The sequence below is a fragment of the Tiliqua scincoides genome, chromosome 3, assembly GCF_035046505.1.
Source record: "Tiliqua scincoides isolate rTilSci1 chromosome 3, rTilSci1.hap2, whole genome shotgun sequence".
Classification (NCBI taxonomy): domain Eukaryota; kingdom Metazoa; phylum Chordata; class Lepidosauria; order Squamata; family Scincidae; genus Tiliqua; species Tiliqua scincoides.
Genome location: NC_089823.1, coordinates 87,729,554 through 87,749,737, shown reverse-complemented (window position 1 = coordinate 87,749,737; position 20,184 = coordinate 87,729,554). Strand labels below are relative to the sequence as shown.

The 20,184-nt window shown below is 41.5% G+C and overlaps 1 protein-coding gene across 5 annotated transcripts in view; it reads right to left on the bottom strand.

The window, feature by feature from the left end:
* The window catches only part of HERC2 (HECT and RLD domain containing E3 ubiquitin protein ligase 2), a 127,475-nt gene that overhangs the window by 66,985 nt on the left and 40,306 nt on the right, over positions 1-20,184 (bottom strand). For 4 of the 5 annotated variants that reach the window (XM_066622097.1, XM_066622102.1, XM_066622098.1 and 1 more), the window contains exons 17-34: positions 18,982-19,182; positions 17,030-17,258; positions 16,807-16,931; positions 14,085-14,263; positions 11,344-11,528; positions 11,056-11,211; positions 10,709-10,894; positions 10,269-10,439; positions 10,081-10,184; positions 8,105-8,255; positions 6,399-6,613; positions 5,056-5,188; positions 4,831-4,958; positions 4,318-4,513; positions 3,261-3,397; positions 1,288-1,461; positions 1,058-1,194; positions 482-633 (exon numbers count right to left, since the gene is read on the bottom strand). In XM_066622097.1, the coding sequence (XP_066478194.1) occupies positions 482-633; positions 1,058-1,194; positions 1,288-1,461; positions 3,261-3,397; positions 4,318-4,513; positions 4,831-4,958; positions 5,056-5,188; positions 6,399-6,613; positions 8,105-8,255; positions 10,081-10,184; positions 10,269-10,439; positions 10,709-10,894; positions 11,056-11,211; positions 11,344-11,528; positions 14,085-14,263; positions 16,807-16,931; positions 17,030-17,258; positions 18,982-19,182 (2,959 nt within the window). The remainder of the gene's footprint in view (positions 1-481; positions 634-1,057; positions 1,195-1,287; positions 1,462-3,260; positions 3,398-4,317; positions 4,514-4,830; positions 4,959-5,055; positions 5,189-6,398; positions 6,614-8,104; positions 8,256-10,080; positions 10,185-10,268; positions 10,440-10,708; positions 10,895-11,055; positions 11,212-11,343; positions 11,529-14,084; positions 14,264-16,806; positions 16,932-17,029; positions 17,259-18,981; positions 19,183-20,184) is intronic. The other variant, XM_066622100.1, reaches the window with a different exon arrangement.

The following is a 20,184-nucleotide window of genomic DNA, read 5'->3' as shown; positions in this document are numbered from 1 at the left end:
TGATTTACTTCTGAGTATATGGACAAGATTGTGCTGTAACTAACTTAAAAGTCACAAGGTGCAGGAATGCAGAATGCAGGAATATGCAGAGAAGTTGCTGCCAAAAATACCCCCCTCCCTCCCCTGAAAGGGCCCTTCTCTGACACCAAGGAGGAAGAGGACAAAGCAGACTGAAAAAAACAAAGGAAAAACTACGAAAGTGTCTGGACAACAAATCCAACAGCTGACATCCATGCACATAGCGAGGGAAGGCTAGACTGGGATTAACAGACAGTCCACAGCATGAAGAGACTTTGTTACCTGACCCTATGTCATGCTGGTGCAAAGGAATTCCCATTCAGTATGGAATGCCCCCTTCCTCTGTCAGGGAAACACCAGCTTATGCCTTACCAGCATAATGGAAGATACAAGAAGGCAGATGCAAGAGGTGTCAACTAATGAGTTCTTATCAAACACAGGTTATAGCACAGAAGCTACTCACCTAGTTCCTTAAACCTGCTATTAGCATCAAGCAAAATGTTCCGAACATTTTGAATTGCCCAAGAATACAGCTTCCCAAATGTAACTTCCAGGAGCATACGGTTGAAAGGTGGAATCAGATCAACATCCTTTAAGCAGTCTGTTAGAGGTTCCCTTTTTAATAAAAAAACAAACCATGATTTCAGAGTTTTCAAAAATTGCAACTGCTATAGCATTAGCAGAGACTTGTGCCACGACTGCTACAACAGTGACCTATGCAAATGCAAGCAGGGCACAATTATCCAGTTATTTCTCAAAAACCATCAACATTCCCCCTTTTTTTGCCTTACGACAAGAGTTTTCTGATTCAATATTGCTAAAACAGAATCCACACAAGCTTTTCTCATGGCACACAAACAAATATCTTTCTAGGGTACAGAGCTTTTCCACACCTCCAGTTGTGAGACAAAAGTTGATGCACTCCATTTATCACCTCTCAAATTTCTGCACTTGATCAATGTGTTCCATATGTACTACACAGGAAAGAATAGATTAGGCTTAAGAAACAAAATGTTTGGGGATGGGGATGGACAAATACCCTATATTGGTTCCTTCTGGAATAAGTCGCTGCCATCCACAGAACATCGCATATTGCACAGAAGGCAGCAAAAAGCTTTTGGTTGCCAGTTTCAGAATTGTATCAATCCCCTCTAAACGAACTTCTGCTCTTTCTAACTGCAAAATAGAAAGAAATAAGTTGAGTGTGATATTTACATGATTTCCTTAAAACAGTAAGCTTTTCCCTACAAGGTGTCAGCCATGCCTTACCTGCTTCAGTAGGCACTTCCTCATTTTCTCTACATCAACAGGTTCCTCTTTCAGGGCAAATTCAACAACGGTATTGAGGAGAGCAGATTGAGGGTATAAACCTTGGACATTTTGTTTCAGCCATTTGTATTTGTGAACACATGTAACTGTATTTATCAGCGGTTGCCATTTATCCTAGGAAGTGAAATGCATATTTATAATCACACATAAGTTAAATAACCCAAGATATCAAACAGAAAATAGTTTTGCGCCATGTTGTCCCATGAATATATAAAACATGAGTGTCTAAAATTGTCAAAGCCAAGGAAAGGCTTGACTGCTTTGTCTGCCTAAGTACACAATGCATTTTATATCAAAAAAAGCATAAAAATTCAATAGGCTACACATTGGTATTTTAGCTATAGACAAACCAATGTTGCTATTAGAAATCTACTTTTATGATACATCAAAGGAAATTAAGCCAACACTCAGGACCAATTCACTAAGGCAGGGGTGCTCAATAAGTCGATCCCGATCTACCAGTCGATCGCCAGGCAAAATGAGTCGATCGCCAGGCAAAATGCATTCCTGGGAGTGAGCCCCGCCCTGGGAGTGAGTAGTCCTGGAGTGCGTAGTCTACTGGAGCTGACTCGTGAGTAGTCCTGGAGAGGAGCCGCTGACAGGCTTCTCTCCCATCCACGCATCCCTGGGAGTGAGCCCCGTTGACTCTCCTGGGGATGACTTACCTTTCCCCTGCTTTTGCACTGGTATGTATGGAGATCTGCCCCCTCCCACTTCCATCTGTTGGTTCTGTGTGCAAGGGGTTTTGCACTGGTCTTGCTGTGATGCCTATATAGAGATCTTCCCTCCCTCACACCTTTCCCTTGTTTTTGCACTGGTCTGTATAGAGATCTGCTCCCCCCCCCCAACTTGTATTGGAATCGAGGAAGCTCTGGTGGGGAGGTAGATGTGGTGTCAGCAGTGGCCCCTTTAAGGGTAAGGCCTGGGCATCCAGCAGAGTGTGCTGCACAGCTGCAGCCACTTGAAGGCAATAGGGCCCTCAGAGATATAAGAGCACCTGAGGCAGGAAGGGCTCCACTTATTTATGTGAGTCAGCCTTTTCCTACATGAAGACCTTTAAGTCCAAGTTCATCAGTTCCACCATGACTGATGAACATTTGGAAGTGTACTTGAAGCTGGCTGTCAGCAGCTACTGTCCAGGCTATGCATCCTTGGCTGATTCACTTCAGTGCAAGTCATCAAAGTAAACTCAAGTAATTACAAAAAATGTTTATAGTTAATTATGTTGTGTTGTGCAATATTGGCTCATGCGGTTATGCAAGGTACACCAACATACATTGTACACATAAATGTTATATGTTATGATGGCGCGAACATTGTAAAAAAACTCTGGTAGATCTCCGGGCCTTGCCGGGTTTCAAAGTAGCTCTCGAGCCAAAAAAGTGTGAGCACCCCTGCACTAAGGCACCCAAGGAACCTCTCTACCTAGTAGCACACATCCACTCATCACATCTGCAAGAAAATGTGTGGTGATAAGGGTTCCACATACATGATTTTCTTCTTCTTGCAACATACTCATGGTAAGGAGGGAGGGTATGTACACTAATGCACAGACACAATATATACAACCCATTTCTAAAAGAGGATGTTAAAATTTGTTGCATTTTTATACCACCCTTCCTCCAAGGAGCTCAGGGTGATGTACACAGTTCATTCCTTCCTTTTGTCCTCACAAACACCCTGTGAGATAGGTTAGGCTGAGAGATAGTGACTGCCCCAAGGTCACCCAGGAAATTTCTTGGCAAGTAGGGATTTTAATCTGATTCTTCCAGGTCTACATTCAATATCAAAACCACTACATCATCCTCCTTTGATATTTACACAGTATTGGACATTTAAAAGACACACATATATATTCATCTTGTTTTATATTTCTTGTGATATCTGTCTATATTCAGCACATGATACTCTACCTTGGGTGATTTGACTGCCAGGGGTCTTTTCTCAACTGTCACAGGGCTGTGGGATATGACACATGGATCTTCCAAATCACTTTCCTCATTCCCAATTTTGGATTCTTCCACATCAGAAGATTCAGTTTTTTGTGGGACTAGCAGCAAGAGATAATGCAAACACTTTAAAAGGCTATATGGAAAAAGTCTGAACTTGCAGAGGAAGGAATCATTATTGCTGTATGAAAAAGTGGTTCACTTGTTCTAGACTGAAGGTGTCAACATTACACACAGGTACATCTGGACTGCTTTCAGAAAAAAAAATCACTTTTCTCCATTTTCCCTAAATACCCTGTGGAACTGTGTTTTGAAGTATCATAAAAAAGATGGAAGTCCAAATGAAACTGAGTACTCCAGATTAGTCTGAAAAGTGATGGACTGATGGTACCATGCTTTGACTGTGGAAGTCCTATTTGGGAATGAAACAAGTAGCCATGTCGTTGCATCCAGAGCAATCCTTCCATGAATGGAAGCTCCCACCAAAAAGAATTCTGCTCACACAAGGAGAGCGGAATACTCCTTCCATCCTTAGAGAGAGATTACATTCATAGAAGCATTATTCTGGATATAACCCACTACCATATAAGTAAGGTAACAAAAAATTCTAGTGAAGACAGAGCAGTGGTTCTCACACACTTAGCCCCGGGACCCACTTTTTAGAATGAGAATCTGTCAGGACCCACAGGAAGTGATGTCATGACTAGAAGTGACTAGTCAAGCAGGACTATTTTTAATAATCCTAGGCTACAATCCTACTCACACTTACCCAGAATTAAGTTCCACTTACTAGCACTGTTAAAAGAATATACATAGTAGCTTGTTAAAAGTACAGGTCTGTAACATTTCCCCAAATGCAGTCACATACCATGGTAGCATCAGGTCTAATATATTAAAAATAAAAATATAGGGATGAATGGGGACCCACCTGAAATTGGTTTGCGACCGACCTAGTGGGTCCCGACCCACAGTTTGAGAAACACTGAGAGAGAATTCAGAATATTTTAACACATCTTTTTACCTCTCTTTTTTCTTTTCTCTCTAATTATCTTCTGAACAACCCTTCTCCATCGAGGCAAAGAACTTAGACTTTTAAGCTTGGACATAATGGAGAGATCGTTGCACACTGCCGGACGCAATTCATTGAAAAGAAATCTCAAGCGTTCAATAACAGGAGCACAAACTTCTTTATAAGATCTTCCTTGTTCCTGATGAGTCTTAAAAGTAATAGTGCAAAATAGACAGTTAATGCAACAAATAAGAGAAAACAGAGAGAACAAATAATTATTATTATTTCACATTTTTATACCGCCCTTCCTCCAAAGAGCTCAGGGCGGTTTACACAGCTGCTCCTCCCCTCCTTCTTGTCCTCACAACAACCCTGTGAGGTAGGTGAGGCTTAGAGAAAGTGAGTGGCCCAAGGTCATCCAGGAAGCTTTGTGGTTGAGGGGAGATTTGAACCTGGATCATCCAGGTCTAAGTCCACCTCCCAAACCACACCACCACCCTGGCACTTTCACAATTTGACACTTACCTTGATCAGTGAACATTTAGCTTGGTAGACAACCCGGCACACATCTGCTACAGACTTTGGAAGTGTTCGATGTTTCACTTGGTCAACTCCTAGCATAGCAGGATGAACAAGAGAAAGGGCTATATGACCTGGGGGGGAGAGAGAGAGTACTGCATTGTAATACAAGAGAAAACATTAAACGAGTATGAAAAGAATTTTATGACAATTGTGCATCAAATACACTACCTAAATCCTCATGTTTTAGAAGGCAACATAACAACAAACGTCCTACTTCTTCCACTGGGTGCTCTGGAGGGAACGTAATTGGAGTGGTCAGATGACACTGCTTGCAATACCTCTCAACTTGACATAAAAAGTCCTGTAGACAAATACGTACACATAGAGAAATATCTTTTAATAAAAAAATAAAGCTGCTTGTAATGATAACAAAGATTCTGAAATTACATACTGACTATACTCTGGATGAGAAATCTTCATGCCAAACACTTTACACCATGAATTAACAAGAATCCCCAATTGTGTCACAGTGATTCCAGGGGCTTGTGCACACAATACAAGAACAAACCTAAACAAAAAGTCTTGTAACTGCACCATAAAGACTAACAGGTTTACTGTGGAAGAAGCTTTGCAAATGAGAGTTCATTCACGAAGCATTATCCTCCACTGGCACATATACATAAGCACTTGGGTAAAGAATAGAAAAACTAACAGTGGAGCCAAAAGGGTACAGAAATATCAGACGCCTGGGTTTTTTTTTCCCCTTGCCATTGTTACAGCTGTTGGGCTGAAGGGGCACCTGAGAGTATCTGATGAGGATAAGCTACAGGGCAAGCACCTAGTTGGCTATTCTCCACTCCCACTGTTAAGTCATATGTGTCTTTAGTGGAGGACGCATTAGTAGAAGAGTATGAAACCAGTTAAAGACTTCCAATAGAACTAATCAATTCAGATCTGTACAGCCTATGTCCAAATGCAGCAAGCATTTGGGTTTATCTTCTCCGAAAGGTGCTACAGAATGATTTTACAAATCATTCCCCTGCATACCTCTCCAAGGAAGCTGCTGGCCTCCTCGCCTTGTAGACCGTAATATACCTGGGTAAGAAGCATCACAGGCTTTACAAGCTCCCATAATGCATGCTTCTGTCCACCAATATACTTATCCCCCAAGTTAATACTTCTTGGAAACATTCTGTAAATATCATATGTGGAAAAAACACAATAATGATGCAAAAATTTAGCCTAGAGTTCATCTTTTCTCATTTCTGTGACCACAAAGCCATCTACTCATGAACTGTGCTAATCAAACAATGCAATTTTTCCTATTAAAACCATTTACAGTGACCATCATTAGTCAGTTTCCAAGGATGTCTATCAAATAAGTGCCCAAGAGTTACAGGTACTAGGATTCCCATTGTCAGTTCCTAGGACCAGATTAACAGGTGGATGTGTCGTGTTCTCGCTCTCTCCCCCCCCTCCCCACCCCAGACAGAGGCTTCAGCCATTGGGGAGGGGATGGGGAAAAGAGACACCTTTTGTTAGCCTGTGTCCTTCAGACAGTACAATATTACCTTCACAGTGTGATCCTGAATATTGTTGTCTGCAATAGCCTGCAAAAATGGCTGTGAGTGGTCACTCAGTGTCAGTCGATGAGAATACAGCTTTGATTTGTTAGGGGTGGTGTTGCCAGGAGAGCTGCAGTGGTCTTCATCCTTCTCCTCATTATAACTGTAATGTATCTGACTAGTTTGCAAACCTCCAGAGAAAATAGAGGACTTCAACCATTCTACAAAAGAAACAAAGTACCTACACTGCAGATTTAAGCACATTGCTTTGGCATTTTAAATTGTTAAGCAAACAGTCCAGTTTTTTTAAGGTTTTTTAAAAGAGAAAATACATATCTATTGCATCCTAACTTGCTAGACCATGAACACAGAACTTCAGAGAACTTTCTCAGAAATGCAGCATTTGGGGGCAGTCCTCAGATACAGCTTGGTCCTCCTGATTTGTGGATTTGGCACCCATGGATTTGACTTACCACTGGTCCTGACCCATATCTGGAGGGCCTCAGTGAACCTCCCAAACACACCCAAAATTGCCCTCAGGTTGTGCCTGGGAAGTGCTCTGAAGCATGGGGAGGTAGTCTGCGGACTCTGCGTGCCTTAGAAGGCCTCCCAGAGGCTTCTGAGAGGCATTTTCAGTTTGACAAAAAACTAAAAGTGCCTCTCAAAAGCCTCTAAGAGGCCTTCTGAAGTGCACAGAGGCCACACAATCCCTCTCAGCACTTAAGAACCCCTCCAGGTGCATCTGGAGGTGGTCTGAGGACGCACCTACAGATCTCAATATCCACCAGGAACAGCGGGGAATCTGAGAATGGATCCTCTACAGATACCAAAGGCCAATCTGTAATTTATAATTACCATTTTTAATTATCAGCGGGGATCTGAGAATGGATCCTCTACAGATACCAAAGGCCAATCTGTAATTTATAATTACCATTTTTATTTCGTAAGTTGCTTCCTTATAGAGAGGCCATTAAGCATTGGCCACCTAGTACAGTCTACACCAATCGATGTAGAGTCTTGCAGAGTCTTGAGAAAAGATTTCTCTCGGCTGTTTGAAGAGGTGGCACTTTCTCCCCCACCCACCTTCAAGCCAACAATATCAAGGATTGAATCAGCAATGTTTTGCATGCAAGACACAGGCTCCATGAACTACAGTAGACTCCTAGACCAAGAATCTATCAACCAGATCAAATTTTCAGCTTCCTATATCCCATATCATCATTAATCATGAAATGCAACCATTCCTTCCACATATGTAATTTGCCAGGCCCACCACATTGTCCATTTCATAAAGATCATGTTAATGGGCAGTATACAAACTGGTATGGTGAGCGAGTATTTAGGAAAATTGCTTTAGTAGGTTTCACATTTGGAACCAGTTACAACACCAACCAGTTTAATGAAGAATTTTTGGCATGGTGGTTATTCAACCTCTATTCTTACTAGTTTAGTTCATTAACAAGTTATCAGTACTCAATTTAAAAACACTACAGATTTATCTAAATTACTGAAACATACTTGAAAACTACATTTTAAAAGTTTCATATTTGCTCAAAGAAACGTTTGTAAATTACAAAGTAAAACCACAGTATCCTAAGCACTCATAACTATTATCTGGCCAAAGTTAATTAAGATATGGACCTAAAAGAATGAAGCAACATTCATCATATCACCAATTTCAAAGCAATAAAACTCTAATAAATAAGTCTTACTGGCACATTCAACCTCCACAGGAGAAAGTGGGGTACTCATTGCTAGATAGGAAGCATGTAGTCCAAGAAGCAGCCCTAAATTCCTTTCAGTATCTATGAGAGGTGATGACAGACTACCAATATCCGGTGTAGTGATAACCTCTTGGTCAGGCTAGAATAGAAACATCATATTGAATATCAGATTTAAGATTAAAACCACCATGACTGAAAGGTCTAATCATTTGTATTTAAAAATCAAATCATTTGTATCTATTTAAAGTAAGTCTTGCAAAATTTCACTGAAGACTGAAAGTTGGTACTCAACAAATAAAATTTTTAAGGGCCGGGTGAAAGCAAGTCAGAGCAAAACCAGTTATAGGGAGAGGAGAAATCACCTCCAACAGGCTCTTTGGCTATCTAACTCACTTAAGTCCTGCTGTGAGGGTGAGAACCCGCACTGAATTTCCTCCTCCATCAACAGAGAAAGGTCAATAACTGTATTAAGTGAGGAAATCCAATGGTCAGTGAGAAAATTCCATATCCCATGGCATATGAACACATTCTTAGTTTGTATTGAATTTTTAGGCATATTTTCAAAAAACATGAAAGAAAACATTAGTAGTTTTTAGGGTCATTAATAACACAACATTAGTAGTTTTCAGAGGCATTAATAGCACAACAACAACAAAACACACAAGGTTACAACATTTACATTTCCAATAAACAACATTTTTAAAATGTCATGCTTGCAAGACTGTTACAGGGAGTCTGTATAGCACAGTCAACTTCTTTCCTTTTTGTTCCTACCAAAGGGATCTTCAGAGATAGAACAATTCAGATGTACTGGGGCTCTGTATACAGAGAATCCCCCTGCATACCTGGTGTACAGTCATGTTGGCAACCTTCAGTCTTGATAGACTATGGTATCGCGCTCTGAATGATGGTTCTGGAATAGCGTCTAGTGTGGCTGAAAAGGCCAATTCGGGAGTGACAATCCCTTCCACACTGGGAGCAAGTGCAGTCTGTCCTTGCTCTGTCTCCCTGGCTATGGGCCTTCCTTCTTTGCCTCTGACTGTTGGCCAAGTGTCTCTTCAAACTGGGAAAGGCCATGCTGCACAGCCTGCCTCCAAGCAGGCCGCTCAGAGGCCAGGGTTTCCCACTTGTTGAGGTCCACTCCTGAGGCCTTCAGATCCCTCTTGCAGATGTCCTTGTATCGCAGCTGTGGTCTACCTGTAGGGCGCTTTCCTTGCACGAGTATACAGTACTATACTGTAGTGTAGTATAATTCCTCTGTACATCCAAGAAACTACCCGCCAATAAAGAACTGCCCAGTTCTCAGCATTCTCATTCTAACAGCCAGTGCAGTTGCATCTCTTTTCTTTCAAGGAACTCAGTATGCACTGAATGGAGTTTCCTCCATTTTATTCTCAGAACCATCCTCTGAGGCAAATTTGGGAAAGGTAACTTGGTCAAAAATTTGGTCAAAAATTATCCGAGGACTTCTGTGGCTTATCAGTCAAAACTTGATGCTGTATCCTCTGTACCACACTCACTCTCAGACTGTTGCAAAAACTAAGCAATCATATAAAAGCAAAAGCCACCTTTATATCAGCTAAGTATGCTCTGGCACTGTTTCACTAAAATTGCTAGGCACCAAGCAAGGTTTTCAACGCTACTGCAACTGAATGTCCATCCTTCGAATAGCTGCATCTCTACTATTTGCCATCACTGAGAGTCACTCTCCACCAGAAAATCGTTCTTTGCCAATGACATCTGAATTTTAAAAATACTCCAGCTCTGTAATCAGATTCATTTACATCTACCTGCTCTGCACAGGCTAAATGTCACTATAGAATACAGGCATCCTTGGAAATACATGTGTCATAATCTTGGAGGGACCAAAACTAAACCATTTACTAACAAACCACATACACAGATGAGCATATTCTCTTTAAAACACAATGGACAGATTGCAGATCATTTCTCCCAAGTTTTACCTCCATATATTGGCCAACACAGAAAGCGTGCATTGATTCTCTTGTATCCTCAAACTGCAAAGCTGCTTCCAAAGCAACAACTGGGTCCTCTCCTGCAAACTGAGCTAAAGGAAACAGAAATACAATCTGTTAGAATACACACGTGCATGTCTTTCAATTACATTTTCAGTAGGAAATCAAAAACTCACCAAGTATACTGCTTCCAGTTAATGACTGTGTTTGGAAATCCTTTATATCATAGACTTTGCCATCAATCACAGTCCAAAAGCCACCATCTTTATTGTGATTCTCCAGGTCAGCTTTACGTATAAGTGTTACTTCTTCATTATTTCTGCAATTCTGTCCTGTAAAGAACGAACCTAACAGGTAAAAAAAAATATGTTGCTTTTCTGGTCCATAAAATAAAGCAAGAACCAAAAGAACAAGGAAAATGCTACATAATTATGTATATTGTAACAAGAACATTCTATGACCCAACAGAAGGAGGTTTTGGTATCCTTAGATTCTCAACCTTGCTGATTTTCTGAACACGCAGAGAGAAATTCTGTTGAAAAGATCAATAAGCTCTATAAATAGAAAAGATCACCTGGAAGAAGGGAACCTTGGATCCAATACATTAAAAACATACCCATTATCCCAGGCCAGGCTAAGTCTTCATTGTCATCTCTATCTTTTCCAGGAGCTAAATGGTTAAACCTGTCCAGATGTTCCAGTAGGCCAGCCAACAAAGGAATTGCACCCGCTTCTTGTATGAGACCAGCATTTTTACCAAGGAGAAGAACTATAGATACCACCAATTCGGGAAGAAGTACACCTATGAGAAAACAAAGTGTTCAACAAAAACTAGAAGAGTAATCTGCATGCACACTATTAGCAATAGCACTATTAGCATGCACACTGCATTCACAACAAATTAGCAATCTGTTCTCTTTTATCAGTCAGTAAACTGACAACATGGTCTATAAAGGTCACTACCTGTTAAGTCCCCATCTACAACGCGAGACACTTCAGCAAAATGCCTATGACTAGTGGACGCAACACTAGTTGCTACAGGCAGAATGTCTCCAATGTGGGTACATAAAAGGGCCGTGTATTTCTTCAGCAGTGAACCAACTCCTAAAAGTTCAGGACCTGTCAAAAAATAAGGGCACATAACATAATTAAAATTCATAGAAAAGCAGCAATTCAAAAATGATATTGAACTGGAAGTTTCTTAAAGTTAACAGCATACTAGCAATAGTTCAATACGTATTCCCTACTCACTGTATGTATTTGGAACCTGCCCAGCATTATCTCCTGGATACAATTTACTAACAAGTAAACGCTGAAAACGCAGCAGTAAATCCAAAGAAGCAGATCTCTCTTTACTGTAATGTTCATGATCCAAACAGGAAGAAATGCGACGAGCCACATCTTTCAGTTTGACTATTGTTTGTGAAGCAATATTCCTAATGGAAATAAAAACATATTTTTAAAGTTAAAAAACAACAATCTCACTGTCCAGAGAACACTGATTAAGCTTTTGCCATGTCTTTTCTTTAATGCTGGGTTGCTCATACTTTTGGGTAATGTTATTTGACACTATAATATGGTCTCAAAAAAGTAATCTGGATTTTTTTCCCCCTAATCAAAGTCCTGTGTCACCTTAAAGACCACCACATTTATTTTGATATAAGCCTCTGTGGATTACAGACTACATCAGTGTTTCTCACCATTTGCCCCCCATTGTACCACTTCACACGGTCCACCTATTGGAAGTACCACCAGAATCAACTGGTGATGATGGCATTGCCAATTACATCTGTACTGGGACACCAGACACAATGTGACAAACAGCGATAAGGAGCTCAGGGCAGCCAGGAAAGCGCACACTGGAACTCTGCCTGCTGAGCCAAGACTGCTGTTTGTCATGTTGCACTGCTGATCTTGCTGCCAAGCAGCGGGGGTCTAAGGGATCCCGTGAGTACCACCAGACACCATCTCAAATACTACCAGCTGTACAAGTACCACTGGTTGAGAAACACTGGCCTACACCATCCAAAGCATGAAGTGAAATCCGATAGCTCCAGGTAAAACCACTCCTAAGTGCTATATAGACAATGACCTACAGCCCACACTGGACAGTGACTCATCTCTTGCAGGCTTTGGTGACAGGCCTAGTCTTGCTTATAGAAAGTCCCCTGATGATTGTTTAAGCTAGGAATTGCACAGTACAATCAGTGGTGTTCTATCATTTTCCCTTCTGAGTATATTTTATAGAAGTGTGTCTCTGGATTACAGATTATCTTGTAATCTTAAAAGACTGTTTACCAGAAACAAACTATTACAGACACGACCAGATCCTGCCACAAACTATGTTGCAAACTGTGTCCCTATATTTACTCATCATTAGAGGATCCTATAATATCAGCTACACTACTCACTTACTTATTCATCATTCAAAGTGAAGTGTTATCTGCCAACAGTGCCTATTTGCTACTTATATGAGACCAAATAGTTCTGTTTTTACACAAAATAAATGAACATGAATTGGTAATCAGAGATGACAACAACCAGAAGCCAGACAACATGTCGATCTTTAAAATCATTCCACTGTAGACTTTAAAGAGGCAGTCTTCTCATAAAAAAAATTAAAATGGAATCAAGAAAACCTGAATCAGAATTTATAACAAAAACTTGGCATCACAACACAAACCTATCACATTACAGAGCAGAAGCCCCAATCCTATCCCCCAGTGGCACCCAGTAGAGCAGTGGCACTGAAATGCCCACTACAGCATCCTATAGGGTCAGGACAGCCACCAGGGCGTCCTCAGAGTAAGGGAACATTTATTTCCTTTTCCCATATAAAGCTGCTGTGGCCCCTATGGGTCTCCTCAGAGGTGTGCTAGCTATTTTGCTGGTACAGAACCAAGGAGGCCTGTGTAGGGCTTCACAGACTGGAAGGAGGTACAGGATTCAGTGACAGTGTCTACCACCATCTCTGCCGCCCTCCCCCCACCCTGAAAATTTATTCCACCGACTGGTGGAGAAACCATTTTCTTGATGTGGAGGCCCAGCACAGACTGACGTGGGCTTCAGCGCCAGGCTGTTACCAGTATCATAATAAGAAAGAATATCATCACTGGGTTTATCTTGCATAATTTTAAGCTCTTCATAGATCGGCATTGTTTAATTTCCTCTTGTAAATTTACTTTGCTATTTGCAGCTCCCCCCCCCCCCCACACACACACAGACACGCCTGACCACTGGGGATTTCATTCAGTAATTACTTTGTTGAGATCATGTCATAGTGTCAAACATTGCCCATATGCATGGACTCCATGATTCTCAAAAGAAAGAACAGCAAAAATTTAGTCAGCATCTACCTGGCTACTATTTGCTACTATATACTAACACAGCTGCCCCTCTGGAACTTCTAAAAAATAAAAGTGTTTTGTTTTTCCACATCATTTTTTTCCATTCAGGCCTCTGTAAAACAGTAGGATTGACAAGTAAGCTACTAGAAAATAAAGCCTGCACTGAAATAAGATATATTGCAGTAATGTAATATGCCCACTATTGGGTATAATATCATATGTAATTCACTATAAAATCACTGGTCAAAATCAAATAAGTACTTGAAGTATGTCACATGGGTCTTGCTATGACCAGAGAAGATATCTGACCCTCACCTCTATTAAATAGCAGACACCTGGTTCCATCTTACAATCTGCTTTAGGAAGTCCTTTCAGTTCCAAAAGCAGTTTGTTACATGGTTAAGAAAACTGCTCATGCATATTTGCCACTTGAAATGACAGTCTAGCATATGCATCTTTTAATAAGTGTGTACAAGTAGGTGGTCCAACCTATAGTTTATCCCTGTTGCATCTTACTGTGCAGTAACAAAAAAAAAACTAAACTAAACACAAGAACAAAACAGAGGGCTGATGAAAAACCATGGTCAAATAAGAAAAATGAGAAAGAAGGGCAATGGATCCAGCATTATCTCGTTGAAAAACTACCTTAATAGCTGCTGAATTAGTTGAACCAGAGGTAAGCTTTGCTTTCCTGCAGACTCATAGATCCCAGTATTAATGAGGTCCTTGTCCAATGGTGTTCTGCTCCTGTGAAGTGTTGATGCATTTGCCTCCTGCTCATCAATTTCTTTTTCTTTCTGGGCTTCTTTTTTTGCCTCTATATCCTACAAAAGAAGAGTTTAATCAGAAAACATCGCCCTCTACAATAAACATAGTTTAATGAAGTTGTGTCTGCTGAAAGAGAAACAAAATGATTGGCCCAAAAAGACTGCAATTCTGCCATTCTCTCACTGTAGCATCCTCAATATTTATGGTAGGTGAATCTGAGATTGACAGCAAGAGGCAAGAGGCTGCATTAGAAAAAGTCATCTGAATAGATTGAACTGCTGAATTCAATAATGTAATCAGTTATTAAATCACTACTTAAAGAAGAATCCTGAATCCATGAAGATTTCAGCAATGCCAGTGTGGTAGCATTTGACAAGAAGAAACTCTAAATTCTATCCCTGTTTTAGACTTCATAAGATCAAGATAGTGTCATACTCACATGCCAACCCATTTTTATTCTTTTCCCAACCACTACTTGAGGAAATGTAATGAACAAAATTTTCAAACTCATGAATATCATTCTTTGATGTTAAAAAAAAAGTCAGGACAACTACACTGATTTTTTTTTTAATTCCAAAGAGCCACATTCACAATTTCAAAGCTATGAGGTGGAGCCTATAGAAGAAGATGGAAGATATCAGCTGTAAAGAATGCAATAAGTTAAGGTTTATAATCAGCAGACCAAATTTATTACAGGTTGAGTCTCATTATTTGCGAGGGTGAATCCACGGGTGTAATCACTTGCATGACTGTCTCTACAACATTAAGAAAAGCAGTTTTTTAAACTGATTTTAAAGGGATGCATTTTTCTCCTTCTCCAGGGATCAGCACATTTCTTCTCATTTGCAGTGGCAATTTGTGCTGAATCAAATCCATGTATAAAAAACCTGTGTATAACAAGGTTGGACCTGTACTATTCAGAGTCACAAAGAAGTTCTCCAATTCAAGAGAAGGGCAGTAACATAGAGCTGTGTGACAAATACTTTGCGTGTTTGTGTGTCCATCTGTCCCCATTTTTTCTTTCTTTTTTGGACACTTCTAATCACCCAGAGCCTCTGTGTTGCCTCTGCAAGCTCCTCAGACATACTCCTGCAGCTTTTGTCCTTTATTTCACAATGCCATTCCTGGACCACTCTGTGCCTACTGACACAGTGGACATCACCAAGCCTGTGTTACTTAAGTTCAAGCACTGGGATACTTGTGTGTGTTTTCCACTAGGTCTGCTGTGAAATCTAATGCCGGTTCATGGAAGGCACTGCCACTTACTCTCTTGTAAGTGCAGGAACCAGGATTCCTGCAACAAATAAGCAGTTAGCAATAGGGTATAGTATTTCTAGTTAGATATGTTTTAAGGTATTAATTTTGTTTTGCTTTCTCTCTTCAGTACAAACTAACCTGCAAACTTCATTCATACAGAAATATGTTCAGGTTCTGTACACTTTGGTCCAGAGCAGCATTCTGGGAGTTATTAATTACATCACCCAATACCATTTCTGTGTGTCCATTCACCCAAGCTCAGGCACTTACCATCAGCCTGCCATCCTTTTATCTATCACCTTTTGCCTATTATGTCTGATTCCATATGATTCTTCTGTTCTGGAATTTTAATAAACTATTTTATATTTTGAGTTGTTGCCTGCCTTGTAATTCAGCAGGTTGTTGCACCTAATTTTTGTGGGCACTACAGCAATTTGATTTTAAATAAGAACATCTAGGATTCTGTGCTCTCCAGGAGGGGTGGCTATTCCTGGATGGCACTCCTTTGCCTGCTGTCTTTAGCCTAGGATGGTGGCAGCAGATTCATCTACCAGTTTCCCCCCATTCAAGTACTGATCCAGTAAAAAGGGAAAGTAAAAAGAAGAGAAAGGCAGGTACGTGCTAACCACTAGGAGCTACTCTTCTCCATGCAGTCAGCAATCTGGATTCTTTCCTGACAAACTGAGGCACAACCACAAACTGCTATTCCCAGCTAGAGCAATGCCAAACCAGTGATGCCACACAACTTGCTTCCCCGTATTTTGAAGCAGCTTCAGGCGAGTAATCACACTGGGCTCACCATTGGGATAGGCTATGACTCTAGTGAAGTGGTAAGTGGCCATCATTTCCACCCAAACACATTGGTAGTTTTCAAGGGCCTTAAACAGCATTCCCTGTGAGAATGCCCTATGCTGCATGAAGCCCTTCCATGGCTATAAGGTAGGGGTTTCCAGACATTCGGGGGTGATGTCACATACCATCACTAAACTTTCGGATAGCTGAGTTCTGAGAGCTACATGGTGCACAGCCTCACACCTTAGGGGGGACAATGGCCTTGGGCCCCATGCCCAAGAGGTCCAGGTAATGTCAGAGCCCAAACTGTGGGGAAAGAATAAATGCTCCTTAAGCAAAAGAAAAAAAGAAAGAAAAAGAAAAGCATAGTAGAACAGAGTTGCTTTCTCAACTAAGGAGGCTAAAAATTGGTAGAAAAAGTATGACTGTAATGATAATATCCACGCTGTAAAGGAACCATATAAACAGTTAAGCTAAGTGAATCGTATGTGAAAGCAACCATATAAATACACACTATAATATTTTCTACCAATCTACAGCTAAGGCATACCTGAATTTCTGCAGTGATAGCAGCATTCAGTGCAGACTCCAGACCCCCATCAGCCATCAAGCTTCCAACCAACAGATCAATCATAAATCTACGTCCAGGACTTACACTGGTTTCATTCCCTGAAACTAAAAATTGACAGAATGGACTTGACTGGAAACCCAACACACACATGCACATAAGCATAAAAACTTGCAAGCTCCCCCCCCCCCCCGCACAAACATACCTGCACTGGGTAAAAGTGCTGAAAGGGCACGAGCTCTTTCCTCTGCTGTTGGCAGCAGTACAGACCATCCACTCTGCAGCACTGCTTGGGCAGCCGACTGCACAGTATTAAGGACACCAGCATTACTTGCTAAAGTCACCACAGTTTGCTTCAAGCTGTTCAGCAGGACACTGCCTAAGCCCAAACCAAGACATTCTGGATCTACTTGATGACTAATGGCAGCATGAAGCTGAAATAGAAAACACACAGGTTAGTTTACAAGTAGTGACACAAAAAAAATCTAGAATTCTTAAGACAGTGGTGCCTCTGCTCCATAACAGCTTTCCACCCTCTCTAAAAATTAATCAATAAATGAGAGCAGACTCTTATAAAGCAAAAAGCAGGAATTCTTAACTATGGGTATGGGATTCTATCTCAGAGCAATGATGTTGTTTGATTACTGCATTAACTATCTCCATTATCAATATGGGTTGAGGCGTTCTTAAAGTATGGGTAGCAAGGAATAGTAAAATCAAGCTATTGACATATTTTGAACTTCTACTGGTACCTAATAGGACTGGTGGTGATGATGATTCTGACAGTCTGGCAAAGGGGATAAGAACATAAGAACATGACTGGATCAGGACATAGGCCCATCTAGTCCAGCTTCCTGTATCTCACAGCAGCCCAACAAATGCCCCAGGGAGCACACCAGATAACAAGAGACCTCATCCTTGTGCCCTCCCTTGCATCTGGCATTCTGACATAGCCCATTTCTAAAATCAGGAGGATGCACATGCACATCATGGCTTGTAACTCGTAATGGATTTTTCCTCCAGAAACTTGTCCAATCCCCTTTGCCCTTCATTTTCTCAACTTCTGAGTCTGATGTATCTTCCAGTAACCTGATGCCTACTAGAATTTAAGGCAGTGTTGTAGAAGAGACAGTCCAGCTCTTCCAACGCAACTGTTTGTTTACGAAGAATACTTCATTGCAGTCTTTCACTCAAGTAATTCAGCAGTGATGAAGTTTAGTGATTTTAACTGAATCCTAAAGTTATTCAGTTCCAACTTCAATTTCCTACACTGAATGGATAGGAGCTTGCCCTTATATACATTATGGCAGTGTTTCTCAAACTGTGGGTCAGGACCCACTAGGTGGGTTGTGAGCCAATTCCTGGTGGCACCCCACTCATTTCAATACTTTATTTTAATATATAAGACTTGATGCTACCATGGTATGTGACTGCCTTTGAGGAAAAGTTACAAACCTGTACTTTTAACAAGCTACTATGTATATTCTTTTACCAATGATAGTTAATGGGACTTACTCCTGGCCAAGTGTGGGTAGGATTGCAGCCTAAGATTGTTAAATGTGTTCCTGCTTGATTATGTCACTTCAGGCCATGACATCACTTCTGGTGGGTAGGGGGCTGCTTAGCTTCCCCCCCTTTCAGCAAACCATTTGGAAAGGAACTTAAAACCAAACTGCCCTTCCTACATTTTTTGTAACTTAGATCCAAACTTGAAGAAACCCACACAGAAATCAGCACTTGCCATGGAATAAGTGCACAACCGTGGGAATTTCCTTATCCATGAGTGTTTTACTCAATGGAATAAAACAAAAACATTTTTATCTTTTTAACCCACAAGTTCCAAATCTTCCATGCGAGTTTGAACTTACAGTTGCAAAATTTACAGTTGTCAATATCTGTGGGTTTTGAGTCCTCAGAGGAAGGGAGACGCATCATCTTCCAATGCAGCCCTCCATCATCAGAGTTTGCCCTCGCCTTGTTTTTGACTTTCAAAAGCAGCCATCTCACCCCTCTTATTTGTGGCAAGTAGGAACAAAAGGCAAGAAAGCAGGCCTAGCTTGAATTTGCACCAAATCTCAGGGTCTTTCGACTAACTAATGGAGGAAACCCATCTTCCAACTGTTTCAGTCAGCAGTATCTTAATGAAATGTCACACACCTGAAGTCTTAGAAGATTCAAAGTAGCAACAGCCATACATTCTTTCTCCTGAGGAGGTGGCCAGTCAGAGGTACCATCCATCCCTTCTGTTACTTGTCGCAACAAGAGATCGAGTTGTTCAAATGTCATTGGGCAAACATCCACCACAAAAGGCACACGCAATCCGATGGACCATTCTGAACAGGATGACCAAGCAAAGCTCTAAAAGAAGGACAGTTATGTGACAATTATGTAGAAACAGGAAAAAAGCCCTACAAGATCTAGAATTAATGTAAATTTCACTGAGATGAAAAACTGCAGGTCAGAAGATAGGCTTCCCCAACCCATTAACCATAATCAAGTATTCTTAATAATGACTTTAAACCTTTAGGGAAAAGAAACAGGCATCAGGAGCATCATGTTTAGAAGAACTCACAGCCCAATCCTGAGCTGCCCGGGGTACCCAGGCTCAGCGGCACCGAAAAGGGCTGCCAAAGAATCCTGTGCCTCCCACGCTACTGCGGGAGGATCCTCAGGAGAAGGGGATGTTCGTCCCCTTTCCCCGAGCAAGGTAAGCAACTCTGCAATGGGGCTACTCACTTTATTGCCGAGGCGCTTGTGTAGGGCGCGCAGCCCTGCACGAGCGCCCTGGATCCTGTAGAGCTCAGCTCCACGGATCGTCCACCCGCCCACCCCTCGGCACACCTCCCGCCCACCCCAGAACACCTCCCCCACGCCCCCGCCTCCCGTTCTGTAGCCTGGCGGTCCGGGAGACGACCGAGCTGCACAACTTGGGCCACCGTCCGGCGCTAGACTAGCACCGGCAGGAGCCCAGCGGTGAGCCCCACAAACGTGCCTTACGGTGCATTTACGACTGTGGCCAGCGGCACAGAGCCATGCTGCCGACCACAGGATTGGGCTCTCAACCTTTTAAGTCGAATAAAGATTTGAGGAATGGGCCTTGCTCTCCCTACCCAATCTGACATGACTGGACCACCTCTGTCCACTGCTGGGTTTGGAACATTGTTAGGCTTGGAAGGGTAGTGTCCCCCAAAGCTCATAAAATCTTCCCTTCCCTAGAAGTTTGGCAGGTCATGCACATGACTTAAGTAACCAAAAGCCAGTTAATACATACACTAGAAGTTCAAGTGATACATGACAGTTTCTCTGAGGGTTTTGTTGTCATTTTTAATCCTAAACCTGCTGTTAGAAGCTACTATCTGA